An 18,687-nucleotide genomic window follows, 5' to 3' on the forward strand; every position below is an offset into this window, starting at 1 on the left:
AACCTGAATATTTAGTGTGGGCATACCGGAGGAGCTTGACAACAACGGGCAACCAATCACCAAAGGAGCATAGCTTTCACTTCTTTGTTTCTTAATGCAAAATAATCAAATGTGTGAAATTTTTAAATAAACTTGACAACAACTACCTCCAGTTATTGAACACAGAAAACAGAGATCTTGACAGGAAAATATCTGCGATAAATACATTTTTGAGTGTGTGGACAAAAAGACCCACACTTTATGACACTCAGATTCCATTATTCCACGAAAAAAAAATATTTTTTCTTATCTGCTTTGTAATTGTAATATTTTCTAAAAACTATTTTTCGCTTTACTTTCAAGTTCATGGTAACCCAGCTAATGTTAGGCCTTGAGCTAATTTTAACCGGCAAATCGTTTAACCATAGATCATTTCTCAACACTTTTACCTTTACTTCGAAGATGAGGGGCGGGGGATTACACATGTGCATTTTCATGCTGCATTTACATGCTGATTACTTGCAGTCAGTCAATTGATTTGCTATTTGTTGGAGATCATTAAGAGTTTTTTTCAATTACCCTCATGGGATATTAAGAGGGGTCACTCGATCAGGAAGTTAACTTTGGGTGCTTTCAATATCTTTCCATGAATTAAAAAAGCAAAAAGGCGATACCATCGCACAGGATTTCTTTGTCTAGCAACTTCAGCAATGCTGCAAGAAGCAGGCGGGAAGCTCACATGGCATGAAGTTCCCTGTAGGAAATGTCAGTGAATTCCGACTGTTGGCAACTCCATGTATTGTCCTATAGAAGTCGCATCATTCGTGCCGGATATTGCTATGATATTGATTCTATCTGACACTCCTATGGATTCATTTCAAAGGTATATACTTAGGATGTATTCATTTCAAAGGTATATACTTAGGAAGTTCACATGGCATGAAGTTCCCGGTAGGAAATGTCAGTGAATTCCGACTGTTGGCAACTCCATGTATTGTCCTATAGAAGTCGCATCATTCGTGCGGGATATTGCTATGATATTGATTCTATCTGACACTCCTATGGATTAATTTCAAAGGTTTATACTTAGGATGTATTTTCGAAAGCTCTTTGCAGTAATGTAGGGTTTTTTCTTGACACGAATTTCAAAAATATAAACACAATTTTTGTTGTCCACATTTGTTGACATATTTCCATGTACACATTCAGCCTTCTTTCCACAGTGTTTCAAAGCTTATGGAATGCAAAAATCGATAGCACAGAATCCATAATGGCGACAAAAGTTGAAACATAGGATATGAGTGTCATCCTGTCAAACACTCCTATCCATTCATTTCATTATTTACAGTTGGGATATATTTTCGGAAGCAGTAGACTTGTGAAATTTGTTCCTGAAAACCTCCAAAGCACAATCCTGCAATGTCCCCAAAATCACCACTTGTTGAAGTAGTTGTGAAGTATTTCCATGTACACATTCAATCTTCTCTCCACAGAACTTTTAGCATAGGTATATTTTTGTCAAATGATCCACATGGTGGCAGAAGAAGAGTCTATCATGCAGAATGATTCAAAGTCCTCAAAGTTTTTCAGTGTTGAGTTTGAGTATTACGAAGTATTTCCATGTACACATTCAGCCTTCTTTCCACAGTTTTTGAAAAACAACCTCAATCCTCTTTCAAGTATCTCCAATGTCCCCAAATACCCCATTTGTTGAAGTAGCTATGAAGTATTTCCATGTACACATTCAGTTTTCGTTCCACAGTGCTTAGAAGACCTGGGCATTTTTTGTCTTCGACAGTAAATAATCCACATGGTGACTGACAGAATCGAATCTATCATGCAGATTTATTCAAAGTTGCATTCAATTCTATCTTTCATTAATGTATTTTCGAAATCTCTTCGCAATATTCTTGGGGTTGTCCTTGAACCCTACCGATACACAATTTTCCAATGCCCCCAAAGTTCACATTTGTTGAATTAAATTTTGAAGTATTTCCATGTACACATTCAGCCTTCTTTTTTCAGTGCTTCGAAGTCTTGGGTATATTTTGTTTCGACAGCAAATAAACCACATGACGACTGACAGAATCGAATCAATCGTGCAGATTTATTTAAATTTGTACTCAATTCCAATTTTCATTGATGGTATTTATTTTCAGAAGCTCTTCGCAGTAGACTTTGGGTTTTGCCCTCGAAAACACCGATACACTTTTTCCAATGTCCCCAAAGTCCCTATTTGTTAACGTACTTGTAAAATATTTTCATGTACACATTCAGTCTTCATTCCACAGTGCTTCCAAAGCCTCCCCGCAATGTCAATAACACTTCATCAGGGTATGATAACAGAAATTCTCTTTTAGGTGGCCTCTTCACAGTAGTCTTGCTGCCCTTGAAAACCATCGATACACATATTCCAATGTCCCCATTTGTTGAGGTAATTGTGAAGTATTTCTATGTACACATTCAGCCTTCTTTCCATAGTGCTTCCAAAGCGTCCTCACAGTACCAATAACACATCATCAGTGTATTTTAACCGCAATCATCTTTTATGTGACCCTGGTATGTCACATATGAACAGGTTATATAGTAGCGGTCTTAGCAGTGATTCCTGAATAAAAAATTGTTGTTAAATATGCCGTAAAAATATATCGGCAATAATCATCATTATTCAGAATAGTTATTATTATGCCCCACCTCGTTATCTTAAGAGTCTTTACACCTTTACGGTAATTTTCAACCATAATGATTTTCCTACAACACCAAAGTCAATTTCTCCCCGAAGCAACTTTGATTTCACAGAGTAACTTCAAACCCAGACAATCTAAACCAATTTTTTTCACCTCCAGTTACTTAGCCCATCTACATACAATCATATCTCAAATATCACATATGTACACTATATGGCTGCTTATCGTAAATAAAATGCAGTTAAATGCTTACTTAGACAGACACACCATGTTACAAGTAAAACGAAAAGAAAAATTTAATCAAATGGAACAAAAGTCTGTTTTCCTACAACAACATTTCATCGTTTAAAAATCAATTGTAACGACAGAGTTTTGTTGCTCACTGACGGTCCGACTGACTGGTTTCTTCTATCAGCAACATGATCACTGTCGTCGTCTTCGTTCAAGTCAAACGGCCATCAATGAACGATCGATAGATAGATGCCAGCCATGAGATTATTGTCGTGTGTTGTTGTATTGTCGTCAACGAATCAATCCATCGATCGTTTGATCAATCAATGGATTGATTTTCCACTCCGTTAAATTACATTACAATGTTCCGAAGTATGGGTAAATTTAATACTTTGATACAGGCTAGAGTTGCAGTTGGGTGCTCGCTATCGCGTTGACTATATAGAACAAAGATCGATAATATTTTTTCCTACTACTCTCCCAACGCCCTACTCTCCCTCTCTTACCCTTCTTCAACCTCTCAAAATTTCTTCGCTCTGGGGGCTATCTCCATTGACTTATTATCTGTTGAATGTTGCAAGCCAAGGTACTGCACGAAGTACCCAGCATGTGTTAGAGAGTAATTTTTCTACGATCATCATCCCTCCTTCCCCATTTTTCCAATTGTTTAACCTGAATCTAACTCCGCTAAGTGTCGGCAGTAACAGCCGTTGGCTACTGTTAGCTAGGGAGTCTATTAAGAGACCGGCGTGTTTTTCATTTTTCTGGTTTTCCGAAACAGCAGGCCAACATTAGAAAAATGTTGTTTTTTTTTGTTCTCATATTTTGTTTGTAATCTTGTTATACTTTCATAATAATGTGAATGGTTGACCGAGCTCTATTGTCATAAACGCATTTAATTCCATTCATGTAAACCTTTTTATATGAAAATCTTACTTTGATAAAGCTTTCTCTTTTCTTGTTTTGATGTGTCGTCCACTAATGTGTCATATATGGGTCAGAATGACAATGACAAATGCAATTTATTGGGGAGATAACAAGTGAAGTCATCACAATGGAGAAAATTGTCGCGAGAGGAGGTTATAGAGGCCTTTAGAGGTATTCGTAAAAAAGGGAGTGTGTTTTCGGAAGCTCTTTGCAGGTGACTTGTGGGGATTGCCCTTGAGAACCACCAAAAAGTAATTTTTAATATTGACTTTTAGTCCCCAGTTGTTGAAGTACTTGTGAAGTATTTCCATGTACACATTGAGCCTTTTTTCCACAGTGCTTCCAAGCCTTGAGTATCTTTTGACCTTCGACAGGACATAATTCACATAGCGACATAAATCGAATCTATCTTACAGAATAATTCAAAGTTCTAGTTCACTCTCTCTCTGACACTTATATGCCATTATATATATTCACTCATACTTTGGAATGAATTTTCGGAAGTTCTTCGAAATATAATTGTTTTTGCCCTTGAAATTCTGTTATTCTTATTTTCCAATGATGAGTTTGAGTCCCCATTTGTTGAAGTAGTTGTGAAGTATTTCCATGTACATATTCAGCCTTCTTTCCACAGTGCTTCGAAGCCTTGGTATCTTTTGGCGACTGACAGTTCTACCTAACTCTCTGACTTAGATATATGCATCTATTTCAAACTTTTTTAATTGGGATATATTTTCGGAAGCTCTTGGCAGTACATGGGGTGCTTACCCTTAAACTCAACGATACACAATTTTGAATGATAAGTTTGAGTCTCAATTTGTTGAAGTAGTTGCGAAATATTTCCATATACACATTCAGCCTTCTTTCCGCGGTGCTTCAAAGCCTTGGGAATTTTTTACCACATAATTTACATGACGATAATAATTATGTCGTGCAGAATTATTCAAAAGTCCAACATTAACCTCTCCGACACTTATATGCATTAATTCCCAACTTTTATAGTTTGGACATATTTTAGGAATATCTTCGCAGTAGACATGGACCTTGAAAATCAGTCATACGTATTTCCAATTTCAGAGTTTAAGTCCTCCATTTGTTAAACTAGTTTTAAAGTATTTCCATGTATACTTTCAGATTTCTTTCCACAGTACTTCAAAGCCTTGGTATCTTCCAGAATAATTAAAAGATCTACTTCACTTCAAACTCTCATAATTAGGATGTATTTACGGAAGTTATTCGCCGTGGACTTTGGGAGTTTCCTCTTAAACCCCAGCGATACACCTTTGCAATGTTAAGATTGTTAAGTCCTCATTTCTTAAAGTAGTTGTGAAGTATATCCATTCAGACTTCTCTCCACAGTGCTTTCAAAGCGCCCTTGCAGTGCCAATAGCACATCATTCCTTCAGTTGGCCCTGTTGTAGTACGGGTTCCGAGCTTGTAACTTTTCGGATCTTTAGAAAACAACATTTATATCTTTTTTCGTGGCTGCTATCTCGATTTTAGCAGCCTTTTAATGGATATAAAAATTTATTTCAAAAGACTTACGATCGATGCCACCCCAACGAAGACCATTTTCATGATCAGTTATTAAATAAAAAAAATATAATTCTTCTCGTAAATCCAGCATGTCAGTAAAGGTAGTAACTTAACAGTCCGTTTACAATCAAGATATTAAAGCAAGAAATTGTCTAAAGCTACGCAACTACAATTAAAAATATGAGGTTGTAAATTTAATTAACGTTTACCAGAAAATATGAACTATTACTTTCATATTAGGAATCTATTTCCTAATCCATTGTCACAAAATATGTTATCATCGAAAACAATTAAAATAAATTTAAATTTCAGAATATTTATGGCATACACATTCATTTTATGAACCTTTACCTGGAATACATAAGCATTTTCAAACATTTTAGGAAATTATTTCTTATTTCATTACGTAAAAATAAATAAAATAAATAATTACTTAAAAATAAAAATAATGATTCTAATTTTTGAAAGAAATTGTAATTTTTATTTTTTTTTTATAGAAATCGTTTTTCTTTTATGAACTTTTGCCTGAAATCTATGAACGAACATTTTCCTAAATTATAGGAATTTTCAAAAATATTGCCTTTCGAAATAGTCTGATAATAGTTAAAAGTGAATCTAATTTCCTAATATTATTGAAGTGCGAATTTATTTTATTATCCTTAGATCGAAATCTATTAATGAACAATTTCCTAAATGTTAGGAATTTTGTTCTTAAAACATTTTCCAGAATATATGACTTGTCTATTTTTCATAGAACCGTATTAATTAAAACTTATTAAAAACTAATATACAAATTCCTAAATAAATACGAAATTTCTATGAACTGTTTCCTAAATGTTTACATAATTTTAATTAACTTTTCCTTTTATTTAACATTTTTATTTTAGTTTCTTAATTTATCTTTCCTCTTTTTATTTTCTTTCACTCTTAAATATTTTGCACTAAACTCAAATAAAAACCAGCACATTTAATTATAAGTGTATGTTTGTTTTGTGTACAATGTACATAAAAATTTGTATGTATGTAATATAAAAAAAATAATGAAACCAACTATTAAAACTTAAGTGTTTGACTCAACTACTAGTCCAATGAATATAGTTGAGTATTTTTGTATTAAAGAAAATGTATGTTTTGATGTCACACTAAGTAACAAATTGATGTTCTAATTACAAAACAAAAAAAAAAATATGTATATTAAAAACAAAAAATTATACACATAAACATTGGGGTGTTACGAAGCAAAGATTTTACAAAAAAAAAATAATAAATTAAAAAGCATATTAAAATTACTTTAATTTAAAATAATCACATATAATTTTCTTTAAAAATAATTTTAATTGATATTTCATGTTTATTAAAACCATTGTTTTTATTGACCTATTTTTTATTATATTATTTAAAATCTTTTATTTATTTCAATTTTGCCTGTGAAGGCGATGATCATTTGAATAAGGTTTATTCAGTTTTTTCTCTTTCGAGTTGAGCTTAATAAGAAATAAATCTTCGTAACACCCTAATACGCTATACACATTTTGTAGATATAAACATAGTAAATACACACACCACATGACACATACCCTACACCAAAACATTACAGTTCCCCACACCAAATTACATTTCCCCACACCCCCTACACACATGAATAATTATAAAACCCCATGTAAATTTAACATAATTCCCCCAACACACACCAAAATACAATCTCCACAACCCCACATCCCATTTCAAAAAAAAAAAAATGTTATTCAAAAACAAATTTGTCTAAATTTTTCTTTTGGTTTTAATTTACATAAATTATAATTTATCATCATTATTTTTGTAATATGTTTTATTTATTTTTTGTATAATAATTTATATATAATTTTTCGATGTTAAATGTTGTAATATTATCTCCCACACAACCACACCCCCACCCCAACACACAAAAAAACACAACTCATCTCTGTTAAATGTTTAATACCATAACATAATAATGTTAGCGCCCTCTCTCTCTGTCTATCTCTCTCATTACTTTATTTTAAATGGCATTCAATCATTTTTAACATTTGATCATTTTTTTGTTTTTCTCTTCTCACTACCGCTTTTTCGACGGCCTCTCTTACTCTCTGTAATTTTGTAATTATCATCGTGTAGCATACGATAGTGATGACGATGAAGAGATTTTAATGGAACCTTCAGACGATGAAATCAAAGAGGATCAATGGCTGGGTGTCACCGTTCGGAGTCAAGGATTGGGTGGCAAGGTAAGTACTAATTTTTTAAATTTTAATATTTTTTTAGCCCTTTAGTAATTCATTTTATGAAACATTTACTTGAAGTTCAAGAACATGTTATATTTTAGGAGTGCGTTTCCTCAATTTTTTTTTTTTAAATATAAAGTCTTTGAAAAGAAATTTATTTGCATAATATTATTGAAATACGTATTTATATTATGAGCCTTTAGGCCTATTAATGAAAAAGTTCTTGAATATTAGGAATATATTTCATAATCCTTTCCACCAAAAATATTACTCTTGAAAATATACTGATGTCGTGGAAAACAATTTCAATTTCATACTAATTATGAAATGCGTATTTGTTCTATAATCATCTACCTGAAATCATTTAAAATGCAAGTTCCTAAATGTATGGAAAAAGTTCCTAAAATAGAGTATACGAACATAGGCTGATAGTCGTTAAAAGAAATATTTATTTCACAATATTATAACATACACATTTAATTTAATAATTTTTGCCTGAAAGGTATTAAAGCACAAATTTCCGAAATTTAGGAATTTTGTACTTACATAATTTTCTAGAATATACAATTGGGATATTTTATCATAGAAACTATTTCAAAATGTTCAAAATACCATCAAACCCTTTAATATGGGTTCTCTCTGAGGAACATTTTTTCAAAGCCTGTATGTAAAGTCTATGAATGTTTTCTTATACTTTGGGAATTTATTTCTTAATTCTCTTTACAAAAATATAGTATTCGAGGAGATGAATTCGTTGAAAGAAATTTTAGTTTCATAATATTTATGAAATATACATTTATTTTAAGAAAAATAAGTTTCCAAAAGTTAGGAATTTTGTTCTTAATTCATTGTCAAGAAATGTAATTTGGATATTTGTTCATAGAACCTATTTTAAAATGCCCAATAAATCATCAAACTCTTTACCATGAATTCTCCTTGAGTAACTTATTTTATGAACCTTTTTCTAGAGTCCATGAATATTTCCTTATACATTTGGAATTTACTTCTTAATCCTCTTTTCAAAAATATAGACTTTGAAAATAGTCTGGGAGTCGTTGAAAGATATTTTAATCTCATTATTATGCCTAAAATCTAGCAATGAACATCTTCATAATTGTTAGGAATTTTGTTCTTAAATCATAAATTCAAAAAAAATCAAATCAAATTATTCAAAAAACATTAACATATTTTCCCTTCCTATCTCAAAATGTCGAAGCTAACATAGTTTCTCTCTGAGTCACTTATTATGTGATTTTTTTTCTGGAATCCCAAAAACAAAATCAAAATCATAATATTTATGAAATGTGCATTAATTTTATGCAACTTTTCATAAATATTATTGATGAACACGTTCATAAAGGTTAGGAATTTCGGTCTAAGGCAATGTTTATAAATTTTTCAGAGATCTATCTATAATTAATTTTTATATAGATTCCTAAAAATTATAAAATCTATATGAACTTTATTCATAAACGTATTCCTAATTTTATATCTGATTTTTTTTAATTTCCCTTAATTTCTAATTTCCAGGTTTTAGTATGCGCCCATCGCTACATCACCAAAGTGCGCGATAATCGTTACGGCCAAGGTCTGTGCTATGTACTGACCAATGAGCTGACATATGATGAAGTTTATGAGCCATGTAAAGGTCGTACTGTGCAAAGGTTTGTATTGTTGGTTTTTATGTTTTTTTTCTTTTTCTTTAGCCGAACATAAATTAAGTTATTAATTTTTGTTAACACATTTCTGTTCGGTTTGTTGTTGAGATATGTATGCTATAGTCGGTCGGTCGACTACTTTTTTGCGATAAAATAGAGCCGATAAGGAAGGGGCAACATAAAATTCATTTTAATGATCTCCCATAGTATTCGCAGTTACTGTGGGATAATTTTCAAATGGTCATTGAGGAGATGGTGTTTATTATAGGACTGGTTACATCATTTGGCAAAAGATTTTTTGGAGTGATTTATGTAATAATTAGTAGTTACGGTAGATTTAGAGCAGTTTTTGTAATACATCTTTGGAAGATTTTTTTTTTTTTTTTTTTGCTGTTTCTTTTAGGGAAGCTATGAAATTTTGAAAAGCGTGAGAACTTTTTTTGAATACCCGAAAGAAAAAATAAACAAAAATAGTCCATTAATTAGTAGATTATTTTACTTTGGTATAACAAAACTCTTCTCTCCAGAAATATTTAGAATTCTCCTAAAATTGCATACTTTTTTAAGGCAATTTTTTTATGGCAATTGGTTTTTTTTTTCAAAAAGCGAATTTATAAATATTTGTTAAATCGTTAAACAATACAAAATAATATGACATGGCCAAATTTCCAATTATATAACTTAAAAATGTCCCGAATAAGCTGAATAGGAAAATTCTTTTAGATAAAAAAAACAGAGAGAAATAATGATCTCAAGGACAAATTTAGGCAAATTGTTCGAAAAAATTAGAATATATTCAAATAAATTCATATACGAGAAATTTTAGATTTTTTGACTGTGTAACTACTCTCTTCCATATTATGCGATCGTGTGGAAATCGTTGTTTTTATTGAAAAAAAGTATTGAAAAAAGTGTCCCCGAATTTTGATTTTTTTTGGAGAGATGCAATACAGAAATGAGCTATTCGGTCGAAGGACCAAATGATCACAGAAGATAAGCTTCGTTTCTTACTTTAGGAAATATTGAATAAAATATCTCGTATTTTAGGATTACAGGTCTGGATAGCAATTCTACAATTCAGTTCTACAATTCTCTTCCATTATATGCTTTCTCCCAAATATAGTATTTGCAGATTTAAAGACCCTCAAACCGTGAGAAAATGTATGTTTTAGTGATACAAAACCTATATGTAGGAAGAAAGCCAATTAGGATTTTGAATTTGATTGAAAGACGCAATACAGAAAGAAGGTAATCGATCGAAGGACCAAATATCCACAGACGAGAAGCGTCGTTTCTTATTTTAAGAAATATAGAATATAATATTTCGTACTGTAAGAAAAAAGTGTCCTAGGATTTTGAATTTGATTGAGAGTCGCAATACAGAAATGCGCTGATCAATCGAAGGACCAAATATCCAAAGAAGAGAAACTTTGTTTTTTTATTTAAGAAATATTGAATAAAATATTTCGTATTCTAAAATTACGGGTCTGATCAATGGAAGGACCAAATGTCCACCGAAGAGAAGATTCGTTTTTTTATTTTAAGCAATATTGAATAAAATATTTCGTATTGTAAAATTACAGGTCTGAATAGCTGTAGCTTGATCTACAAAACATATATGTAGAAAAAAATGCCCCAGAATTTTGATTTTGATTGAGAAAAAATACAGGAATGAGTTGATCGGTCGAAGGACCAAATGTCCACAGAAGAGAAGCTTTGTTTCTTATTTTAAGAAATATTAAATAAAATATATGGTATTGTAGTATTACAGGCCTGGATAGCTTTAGCTTATTCTACAATTCTCTTCCATCATATGATTCCTTCTATATATTGTATTTAAGAATTTAAAACCCTTCAGAATGTAAGGAATTTTTTGGGGAATTTTGAATTTGATTGAGAGAAACAACACAGAAATGGGTTGGTCGCTCGAAGGACCAAATTTCCACAGAACAAATATTGAATAAAATATTTCGTCGGATGACCCATTGATTAATTGGTAAAAATAATATGTGTCTACATGAATGTCACACATTCCATATATATTGAGTTGCAATAAAATATGAGATCATCGAGTCTTGATCGAAGGACCAAATAGTTCAGACATTAATTTTATTTTTCTTCAAATATTAAGATTCCTTAAAAATATATATTTTTAAAATTTCAAGATGATTGAAGTTTTTCAATGAAAAGGAAAGCCAGAGGAAGAACCAACGCACCCACCAGTATGTGACGCGTTATGGAGTCACTGTAAATATGAGTTCCTAAAAGTATGCTACACTTTTCTTAATATTTTTCCAGTGGCAACCTAATTCAAAAGAGTTAATTCCTTAAAACATCGATTTCCTGTTGAAATCTTTGCGCTATTTAAAATATTATTTAAATTTAGCCAAGGATATTCAAATATTTAGAAAGAATTATTGTCATTGACCTATATAAAATCGACCCTCTTAAATTAATTTCCTTTTAAAGTATTATCTCTTTTCAAATCGAAATTTATTTTTATTTTTTGGGTCAAGGACTTTTAAACCATAAATGCGATAGTCCTGCATGTCTAGAAGTCATTTCCATTCAGGAATTTAATTCCTGACAAACAAAAATAAACCATGCGTGCGATTATGACATTTTGAAAGAAAATACAACAACAACAATGTGTGACATTATTAGCATAATTGTAGGGGAGACGTCCTTGTGCGGAGGAGCAAGAGTGGATACAGATAGATAACAAATGTGTGGTTTCTACATTAAGTAAAGCTTGAAAGAAGTTATGCGTGAAAAATGACACATTCAGGTGAAAAGCTAAACAAAAACAACGATAACATTGAGTAGAAGGGGGTTAAGGAATAAATTATAAAAGGACATAGATTATCCTGCACACATTATTTTAAAGAATGTTCATGATTATGACTCTTAAACATTATTTTTAAAGCGGCAAGATCATGGAAAGGACATAGATTATCCTGCATAAGTTATTTAAAAAATCCAATATTAGGGCTCAGGACAATTATACATATAAATTGCTCCTGAATTATTCTGTCTAAATCTAATTTTGTATTTTTTTTTTCTATTTTCCAGAGCCCATGAAGATTACGGTTTTTGTCAAGCTGGTACCTCGGGAGCCTTGTTAGATGATAATACCATGGTTTTGGGTACCCCTGGCCCCTATACCTGGCGTGGTACCGTCTTCGTCACCGAAATTGGTGGTGAATATTTGGAGCGTGACAAGAACATGTACTATGGTGATCATTCGGATACCTCATCGATCGATAAATACAGCTACTTGGGTATGGCCGTCACCGGAGGACGTTATTTTGGTGAACACATGTCTTATGCAGCGGGAGCACCACGTGCCAATGGTCATGGTCAGGTTGTGATATTCGATAAAGATAATCGTAATCCCATACCGATACACATGGTTATCGAAGGTGAACAATTTGCTTCGAGTTTTGGCTATGAAATGACAACGGCCGATGTGAATGGTGATAAGAAACCTGATCTCATTGTGGCGGCACCATTCTATTTCAATAAATCGGAAGGAGGAGCTGTGTATGTCTATCAAAATGTCAATGATATGTTGCCCTATAAGTATACCCTAAAGCTGACGGGTACCTTTGAAAGTCGTTTTGGTTTGGCCCTGGCCAATATTGGTGATATCAATAAGGATGATTGTGAAGATTTGGCCATTGGTGCCCCCTATGAAGATGATGGTGTGGTCTATATTTATTTGGGTAGTCGCACCGGGTTGAGTGCCAAGCCATCGCAGAGAATACAGGCCTCCGATTTGGGTTTAATGCCAAAAGCCATTAAGACTTTTGGTAGCTCTATTACAGGAGGTACCGATTTGGATGGTAATTCCTATCCTGATGTTGTGATTGGAGCCTATAACTCCTCCGCGGTAGTGGCTTTATTGTCCCGACCCATTATTAGCATCCAAACGAAGTGGAGGGGAAAGGAATTAAAAAATATTGACCCCACCAAAAGTGGTTGCCTGTCGGATGCCTTTAGTAACTTGACCTGCTTCACCTTTGAGGCATGCTGTTCCATTGACCCCTACGAGGAGACGGCGGCGAATATTGATTTGAAGCTAATGTTCACTGTGGAGGCTGAGACATTTGCCCCGAATAAGAAATTCTCTCGTGTGTTCTTTGATCGTGAAAATAAACGCAGTAATGTCATCAAACGTGAGGTCACGGTGAAGACGGATGGTGGTTTGTCATGTCATCGGGTGATAGGTTATATTAAGGAAAATACCCGCGATATCCAAAGTCCAATTAAATTTAAGCTGAATTATACTCTGGTGGAAACGAAGTTACCCGATTCGGGACTAAAGGGTTTAAATCCCATTTTGGATCAAACCCAGGCGAATATTGAATTTGAGGGTACCTTCCAAAAGGATTGTGGTGAAGATGATATCTGTGAAAGTAATTTGAAATTGAGTGCGGAATTGGATTTGAATATGGAGAGTGAGTATTGGAAAAAAGAAAATCCTTTTGAAGTTTGAGGGAGAACTAATTTTTATTTTAATTTCCCTTTCAGATGAAAATTATGCCTTGGTCTTGGGTGAGCAAGAGGAAATTCGTGTCAATGTAAATGTCACGAACACCGCGGATTCGGCCTATGAAACCCAGCTGTTTATTGTGCATCAAAAGAGTGTGTCCTATATTGCGGCCATTAAGACGGTAAGCTCGGGAAATAAATTTCCATCTCTATTCAATCTTTTAATAAAAAATATTTTAATTTTCCAGAGCACCGCAATTTGCAGTCGCTTCAATGAAACTGTGGTGGCCTGCAGTCTTGGCAATCCCATGCGCCGTGGCTCCGCAGCCCAGGTATCAATACGTTTCGATCCCAGTGGTTTGGAGTTGGATGAACGTAATTTGACATTCGACATCTTTGCCAATACCACTTCGAGGTTGGTAGGCGTAGAGAAACCGGAAAAGAAATTGGATGTTCGTGTCATAAAGAGAGCTGAATTGAGCTTACAAGGTTGGGCCCGTCCCGAACAGAGCTTCTATAGTGGCGAGATGCGTTTGGATAGCACCATGATGACAATGGAAGATATCGGCTCACAAGTTATGCACACATATCAGGTAAGGAATTAAAAACAAATTAAAATATTAAAAAAATCTCTAAAAGCCTCCCAAAAATTATTTCAAAAGTCCCCAGACATTTTATAATCCTCCCAAAAATTACATAAAAAGTCACTGAATTTTAAATTTGATATAGAAAAAATGTCCCTAAAAATTCCTTTAAAATATTTAAAACAAACTTCCAAAAATCCAAAAAAAAAAGTCTTCAGAAAGTTATTCAGATACTCAACTTCATAAATAAGCTCGAAGGCCAAATACGCCTGAAATTGTTCTACACCTAAACATCAGATCGAAGGACCAAATGCAAATTACTGATATTACAAAAAAAATCCCTTTAAATACTCGACTTCATAAATTAGGTTGAAGGACCAAAGGCTCCCGAAATTGTTCCATAAAAAATCAACTCGAAGGACCAAATTCGAATGAATGATTGATTACTTGGATACATATTCCATTTAGATTTCTTAACAAAAAATATAATTTTTCTATGTAAATCATAGTTCGAAGGACCAAATATTAATGAGAATTTCTTTAATTTCTTATTTGAATAAATATCAAATATATGATTACGTCGGACCATATGCTTACGAAGGACCATATGCTTTTGACATTGTCTAATATTAGCCCTAGCTAGAAGGACCACATTTGGATAATGCTTTAAATATTTGGACAAATTCCATGGCAATGTATTAACTCAATAAAATCAAACATAATTCGCTTCAGATAGCACATATACTATTTAAAATTTGATTGTTAAAATCATATTTCTGAAATAATCGATGATTGAAGGACCAAATATCCACAGGGGAGATGGTCGAAGGACCAAATTTGCAAATTTTTCTTCGAGTAGATTTGACATTGAAGTACCAAATACGAAAGAGTTATACATTTTTTGAGAAGACTTTGATGGTAGTCTTTGGGTAGAAATGTTAGTTCTCGAAGGACCAAATCACTATGAAGACTTTCTGGGCCTTATATTAGACGACTATCTAGTTATTTTCTAAGAGAGGTTTCATAGGACTTCTATGAAAATAATTTCGAGGAATTTTTTGTGCAAATGAGAATTTATTTTTTATTTTTTTTATTTATTTATTTATTCATATTGTAATACAAAGCCTATACATTTAATTTTTAATTTTACATTTAATAAATATACCATAATGCACAAACCGAAGGACCAAATAAATTTCTGAATAGGAAGATGTTTGGGTATTCTTTTGGAGAACTTTGTGATTTTCAAAATATTTATTTTTTTATTTTATTAAAACAAATTATTTATTTAATTTACTAATTTTACTATTTTCCTTTTCTTCTCCTTTTTACAGATCTACAACGAAGGTCCCTGGAAAGCGCCTAAAGTTCAGCTTACCATCTACTGGCCCTATCAAATCCATAGCGAAAAAGATAAACGTGACAAATGGCTGTTGTATCTGGAAGAAATGCCAATTATCGATAATGTACGAAATGGTGAATGTTTTGTCGCCTCCGAATATATAAATCCGCTTAAATTACAAACGAAATCGAAAACGAATTTGGTTGTCGATGATTTATTGCTAGCACCAGCCTCCTACATGATGAGACCATTGAATAAAACACAATTTGCTCATCGTATGTATATGGAAAAATCGACATATAGCAGTAGTAAACAAGAGTCAACGAGTGAAGAATCATCCTCGGGTATTTTGAATCGTTTACGCCGTGATACTCTGACACGTATTATACGTCCTGAACGTTTTATGGATTTCCGTGGTGATCATAAGAATAAAAAGCGGGATATTGTTGAACTGGATTGTACTAAGGCTACAGCTAAATGTATTAAGATACAATGTGATATCTATAATATGCCAGCAAATACGGAGGCTTATGTCCATATAAAGGCAAGACTTTGGAATTCCACATTGGTATCGGAACATCCAAGAGCGGATGCTGTGAGGATTATTTCAACGGCGCATGTTGAAATACCCAAAGAATTTAGTGTGGAGCAGACACAAACTTCAGAGCCATTAACGGTAAGTTGAAAAAAAAAATGATTGAATGGGGTTCGAATGATAAATCGGGAGCTAATTAAGGTTGAAATGGTTCTGGTTTATGAATATGTTTACATGATTTTCCAAAAATGAATGATTTTAGAGTTCATTTAAGTCCTCAAATGTGTCTACATATTTATAGTAGGATGCAAATTTCTTTCTCGTCAAACTAAATGCATTATTATTCGGAAAATTCATTCTTCAAATATTCGAGTGCCTTCAGGATGCAATTTACGAATTATTGTAATACTCGAAGGACCAAAAATTGTTTGCTCGAAGGACCAAATATTTATTAAGGGAAAATAATAGAAAATACCGCAGTTTTAAGTGGACTTCTAGCGATCAGGAGGATTTATTTAGAGTGCAGAATATTTGATTTAATATGTACTTGACTGCTTTGGTTTGACGAAATCGTTTAAAGACCAGACCTCTTTGCTCGAAGGTGCAAAAATTTTCCAAAAATTTCCCTACAATAATTTTAGGGTTCATTTAAGTTCTCAAATGTGTCTATATATTTATAATGGGATACAAATTTCTTTCTCATCAAACTAAATTCATTATTATTGGGGAAATCCATTCTTCAAATATTCGAGTATCTTCAAGATGCATTGTATCGAAATAAAATATTACTCGAAGGACCAAAAATTGCTTGCTCGAAGGACCAAATATTTATTAGGGGAAAATAATAGAGTTTTAAAGGGATTTCTGGCAATCAGGAGGATTTATTCAGATCACAGATTGTCTAGTTTAATATGTACTTAATTGCTTTGGTTCAAGTGTCTTCAGGATGCAATGTATATATATTCAAGTGTCTTCAGGATGCAATGTATCGAAATAAATTATTACACGAAGGTCCAAAAATTACAAAAATTGGTTGCTCGAAGGACCAAATATTTATTAGGGGAAAATAATAATAATAATAGGAAAATTAACTCAGATCGTAAGATTTATGCAGAGCACAGATTGTCTGATGGAATACGTATTTAATTGCTTTGTTTTGACGAAATAGTTTAAAGTCCCCTTGCTCGAAGGACCAAAAATTCTGAACATAAAATGTGAATGAAAAATAACAATTCGCAATATTTTATTCCTGAAATTCATTCGTCAGAATATTAGATTGTCTTCAGGATGCAATTTAACAAAATAAAATATTACTCGAAAGACCAAAAATTGCTTGCCTGAAGGACCAAATATTTATTAGGGGTAATAAACTGATTCCTGACTATCAGGAGGATTTATTCAGAGCACAGATTGTCTGATTTAATATGTACTTAATTGCTTTGGTTTGACGAAATAATTTAAAGACCAAATCTCCTTGCTCGAAGGACCAAATACTCAGATGATAAAATGTGAATGAAACATAACAATTCGGAATATTTAGAAATACAATTTTAAACCTATTGACCTTTGGGAGGAACGAATCTTAGAAACAAATTGTATATATTATAAGGTTGAATTTTTATGGGTTATGAGAAAAATTACTCTGGTCGAAGGACCAAATAATTCTTTTTTTATTATTTCAGTTTTTTTCAAATGTTCCTAAACTGTCTACAGTCTCATTTTTTAATTTTAATTACTTCTTTGAGTTGTTATTTTCTCTTAACTAATTTCATGTCAATTTTTTGTATTTCTTCCAGGTGGAAACCCGTGCCTATCCCGAACTGAGCGGTCAACAGCGCGATACAGCAACGCCGCTATGGATAATTATATTGGCCATTATTGGCGGTCTGCTGTTGTTGGCTCTCTTCACCTATGCCATGTGGAAATGTGGATTCTTTAAGCGAAGAAGGCCCGATCCAACGCTCAGCGGAAATTTGGAAAAAATGAATGAAGAGAAGCCATTCTTAAATTCATCACAGAAAAATAATCATCATGGTTTCTAACAAGAAGGGACAGTTGGGTGGGATTTGATGCAACAACAAAAACTAAAGCCAGTAGTGGCTGAACCACCCATAAAATGCTGTAGCAAAACGAATAAAAAGGATAGTGATACATATGATTTTTGGCTAGCACTGCAACAGGAAAATAACAATAATAACAACAACAATAGTAATAATAATAACAATAATAATTACAACTATAATAGTTGTAATAATACTATGAACAACCATGAGGCCTGTGTTATAGACTGGGGCTCTTTGTAGAGAGGGTCTAACTAATTGGGAGAAAAACGTGAAAAACAAATCCTAGAAGCCGGGAAGCCATATTTTTATATAACCAAAATTCCCACTTGCAGAAAAAATCAATAACCTTCATCCAAATCCTTCACATAACCTATGCTACAAGACACCCACATGTTGAAAAAAAAACAAATG

At 32.9% G+C, this 18,687-nt stretch overlaps 1 protein-coding gene across 1 annotated transcript; it reads left to right on the forward strand.

Moving 5' to 3' along the window:
• Nucleotides 1–7,493: 7,493 nt before the first annotated feature.
• On the forward strand, nucleotides 7,494–18,344 carry LOC133332210 (integrin alpha-PS1-like; the record flags this gene model as incomplete). Its single annotated transcript, XM_061540592.1, has 7 exons — nucleotides 7,494–7,603; nucleotides 9,131–9,264; nucleotides 12,331–13,718; nucleotides 13,792–13,934; nucleotides 14,001–14,345; nucleotides 15,671–16,354; nucleotides 18,010–18,344. Coding segments are annotated over 7 exons (3,050 nt in total), but the record flags the coding sequence as incomplete, so codon positions are not given.
• Between the last annotated feature and the right edge of the window lie 343 nt (nucleotides 18,345–18,687).

This window comes from Musca vetustissima, unplaced genomic scaffold (assembly GCF_032173495.1).
Source record: "Musca vetustissima isolate MV318-11 ecotype Yass unplaced genomic scaffold, APGP_CSIRO_Mvet_v1 utg89378, whole genome shotgun sequence".
Classification (NCBI taxonomy): domain Eukaryota; kingdom Metazoa; phylum Arthropoda; class Insecta; order Diptera; family Muscidae; genus Musca; species Musca vetustissima.